We start from the raw sequence: 3,635 nt of genomic DNA, 5'->3' as shown, positions 1-3,635 counted from the left end.
ACAAAGAGTGGTGTATTGAAAAGATTTGTACCTTCCCACATTGAATTTCATAAGAAAATGAAATTATTAGCAAATTAAGATGAAGCCAATTCATTATAAGGGAAATAATATGAAAAAAAACGTTTTAATACACAATTTCTTTCTTTTGTTTACATCTGTGGGGTTTGCAGCAGGCGTATTTAAAAAAAAAGTAGGGGGGGGCGGGGCTGCTGCAGCGAGTTGACTGGATTGAAACAGAAGCAACTTTCAGCGACTTCATAGTGAAAAAACGTTACAGCGTACATTGATTTTACAATGTTTACAGGTTGGCGGGACGTCTTTCGCTGTACATTTTGTTGGTTAATGTGAGATGTTTGAGTCATACACGCCTCGTCTTAATATCAGAAACACGGAAAGGAATTTGACCCGTTCTAACTCCCGCTTGGTCAGTGGCTGCACATGGGACTGCTGGGATTGGCGCGAGTGAAAATGAAAATGCGATAGGAAGCCCCGGGCTGTCAATCAATGTCTTCCAGTGATGCGGCCCCTGATTGGTCAGGGCCTGTAAGCAACTGCGTGCCCTGCTTACCGATAGTTACGCGTCTGAATCACTTAATGCTCATTGGCTACCAGCCGACGTGGCACGTAGATTGACAGTGTTACCCATCACTTGCAAAATTCACCAGCATTTGGCAGGTGGGCGGGTGTTAATTTCATGCCCTGATTGGCACCCCCATGCCCCGTGCAAAGGGAAATTTCTAGGAATGTTTTTTTTAGTGAAATAATTCAGTGAATGTGGGATGTTACTATGCCTTCCCCTTTAGATTCATTGCTTTTATGACAACGGATCTACAAATGTATCATCTGCAAATACAGGCAGGAACACCTGGTTGTGTTGTTCTCATGGTTTGTTGCAAATTGTATTAGAAATAATTAAATTTTAAAGAATTTGCCCTCTTTTCTCTTCACTGAAGAAAATTATCAGTGATGTTCAAAACCTGCGTATGAGAAAAAAAAATTAAACACATTAAACTTGTTTTAAAAATATATATCAAAAAGGTAGTGGCTCCTCTTGCAATGGTTCACTAAAAAACCCAATTGCTGTTGGATAGGAGCCCCTGGGAGCTCTCAGCTCAGCAGGACTTAGGAGTTACAGACCCCATTGCAGCATCCCCTTCCCCAGCAACGCAGGCTTTGGTTTGGTCCCTGAGATGGCTGTGCTGTTAGCCACAGAACTACTATAGTACAAGGGCAGGTGGAGACACCGCTGGGAGCTCAGGCGGCTTTGACACTCATGCACTTGTGTAAGTGGAGGATTATTGAGAGATGCAGAATGTCTCATGGACATTAGGTTGTTTGTTCTCTTCTTCCCTTCAGGGGGACATTTACCACAACTAAAGCTGCATGGATAGATAAATACCAGTTGTCTGAGGGTAACTGCAGATTTTCACTCCCCTGACAGAGGAAATTGCAAATAAATAACATTATGACGTGAATGGTTAAACATTATCCAGTGTGTTTGTTTTGTATGAAGCAATATTGTTTTGGGACAAATTCACTGTTTGAGGAACAGAAGCTGGAGGAACATCAAGAACATCAAGCAATGTATCACAAATGTCAGTTTAATCATTAAACCATTAATCAATCATTTCAAAGCTGACATCTCAGACACTCAACTCCACGTTTTTGTATACAGTTAATACAGCCATGCACAGAGCTATGTCAGGGGCCCTCGAACATCTCTTTCAAAAGCACATCTGATAAAAATATCAAATGCATACTGTCAGGCATTTTAAAATAATTTATCTTTTAAATCTGACAACATCCCACCAAATATTCAGTGGTGCACACTGGTTTATAAAAAGGCCATTTCATACTATCAGTCTGTGTATTGTCAAAACCTAAAACAGAGTGAATAAAATATTGAGGCCCTATACTTGGATTAAAAGCATCTCTCACAAAAGTCCAGAATCAAAAATTAATTCAGCGTTATAGAGTCATTCAATTAGAAGAAAAACCTCTGAACCTTTCCAAATCTTTGGACATTGAATGTCATATTTAGATTATGAAAAATCCCCAATGAATTATACATGTAGATACAACAGTTTAAAATACATCTTTAATATGTGGGTTTTATGATCATATGTAGATTGGCTGGCTCATCTGCTAATCAGAAAAATTAAATCAAACAACCTCCCAAAAAAACCACACACTCATTTTGGTCCACATTGTGTGAAAAAAAAGAAAATGTAAAAGTGTAGTTCTGGGTAAAGAGCTCCTCGAGGCACTTAAACACTGACAAGTCCAGTCCATGCCCCCCGCCCCGTCTTCACGTTGGAGTCGAGAGCTCACTTCCTTTGGATTATCCAAATTTAAGAGTGGGATACGAGATGAATACAACAAATGAGGACAGAGAGTAGGGGAGGAAAATGAAGTCGCTTGTAGACAGAAAAAGGATGGGTGCATAAAACAAGGAGATGAGAGAAGGAGTGTGTTATGAAATAAAGAGCAGAGGGACAGAGTATAAAGGGAGACTGGATATGAATGTACAGAGAGGGCATTTACATAACAGAGCAGCACTGGCAGGTTTTGTGTTTGGGTGCCTGGGTCTCCTCTCCCTGGCTAGCCCTGGTCGGGCTGTGTGTCTCTGTGCAGGCAGCTGCTGCTGGCTTTGCTTGGGTGTCGGGGGCTTTGGCCTGCAACAGAAGGGGCTCCTTCTCCTCCAGCCTTGCTTCTGTCCTCTGGATCTCCTGGGGATCGGCCAGGGGCACCTCCTGGAATTGGCCGATCTCCTGGGGATCGGCCAGGGGCACCTCCTGGAATTGGCCAGGCAGAGGGGCAGGGTCTTGGGTTTTTAATGCTGCCTCAGCCTCTAGCTCGAGGGTGGCGGAGGGTTGCACCTTAGAGTAGACTGGAAACAAAACCACTGCAGTGCCCTCTAGAGCAGTGGCTGGGGACTGCACCTGCACAGAGGTTTGGTCTTCCCATTGTCTGTGCTGTCCTTCACTTTTCGTTTCTCGATCTCCATTTTCGTTGGTCTTCATGCCACCCTGCACATCTCCATCTCCAGTTGCTGGCGGTGCCTCCGCAATGCGTTCAGTTACCTCACTCTTCTCTGGTTGTGTGAAAGCTTCTGGAGTGGCTTCTGTTCTTTTTACCTCCTCCACAGCCTCCCCTCCATCTTGGCTTCCTTCTGGATTTGGCCGAGGGGTTTCCTCTGACTGCATGGTCTCCTTCTGATCTTCCTGTGGTGCAAGATCCTTAAGTACATCATCCCCTTCATCTGTGATGATCACACATTCTGCTCTCATCACCACAGTCCCTTCGTCCTCCTCCCCATTAATGTTGACATTTAGAAGCCGACCAGGCTCTTCCTCAAAAACACCCAGGGTTAACTCAGGCTCCAATGTCAGGCTAATAACACCCTCAGAGGCTGAAACTGGTCCGTTGGTGGTGGTAGTGTTGTGATTGGGGTCTGCTTTTAAGTCTCCTCCACCATTGGTAAGGACAGCTGCGGTTTCATCCAGTCGTGCGCTTTGGGTTGTCTTTACTTTATATTCAGTTGTTTTTGAAAAAACAAAACAAAGAAACCCACATCAAATAAAAATCACTGTGAGTAAAACAGGATATATCTGAGGAATTGCATTAATAAGAAA

The 3,635-nt window shown here is 43.5% G+C and overlaps 1 protein-coding gene across 2 annotated transcripts in view; it reads right to left on the bottom strand.

Annotated features, from left to right (window-relative positions):
• Nucleotides 1–1,580: 1,580 nt before the first annotated feature.
• The window catches only part of palm3 (paralemmin 3), a 30,772-nt gene continuing 28,717 nt past the window's right edge, over nt 1,581–3,635 (bottom strand). The window contains exons 8-9 of one of the 2 annotated variants that reach the window (XM_032500851.1): nt 2,793–3,535; nt 1,581–2,750 (exon numbers count right to left, since the gene is read on the bottom strand). In XM_032500851.1, the coding sequence (XP_032356742.1) occupies nt 2,541–2,750; nt 2,793–3,535 (953 nt within the window). In that variant the 3' untranslated portion in view covers nt 1,581–2,540. The remainder of the gene's footprint in view (nt 2,751–2,792; nt 3,536–3,635) is intronic. The other variant, XM_032500860.1, reaches the window with a different exon arrangement.

Source organism: Etheostoma spectabile, chromosome 2 (genome assembly GCF_008692095.1).
Source record: "Etheostoma spectabile isolate EspeVRDwgs_2016 chromosome 2, UIUC_Espe_1.0, whole genome shotgun sequence".
Lineage (NCBI taxonomy): Eukaryota > Metazoa > Chordata > Actinopteri > Perciformes > Percidae > Etheostoma > Etheostoma spectabile.
The sequence above is the reverse complement of the archived record's forward strand: the minus strand, read 5'-3'. Positions and strand labels throughout refer to the sequence as shown.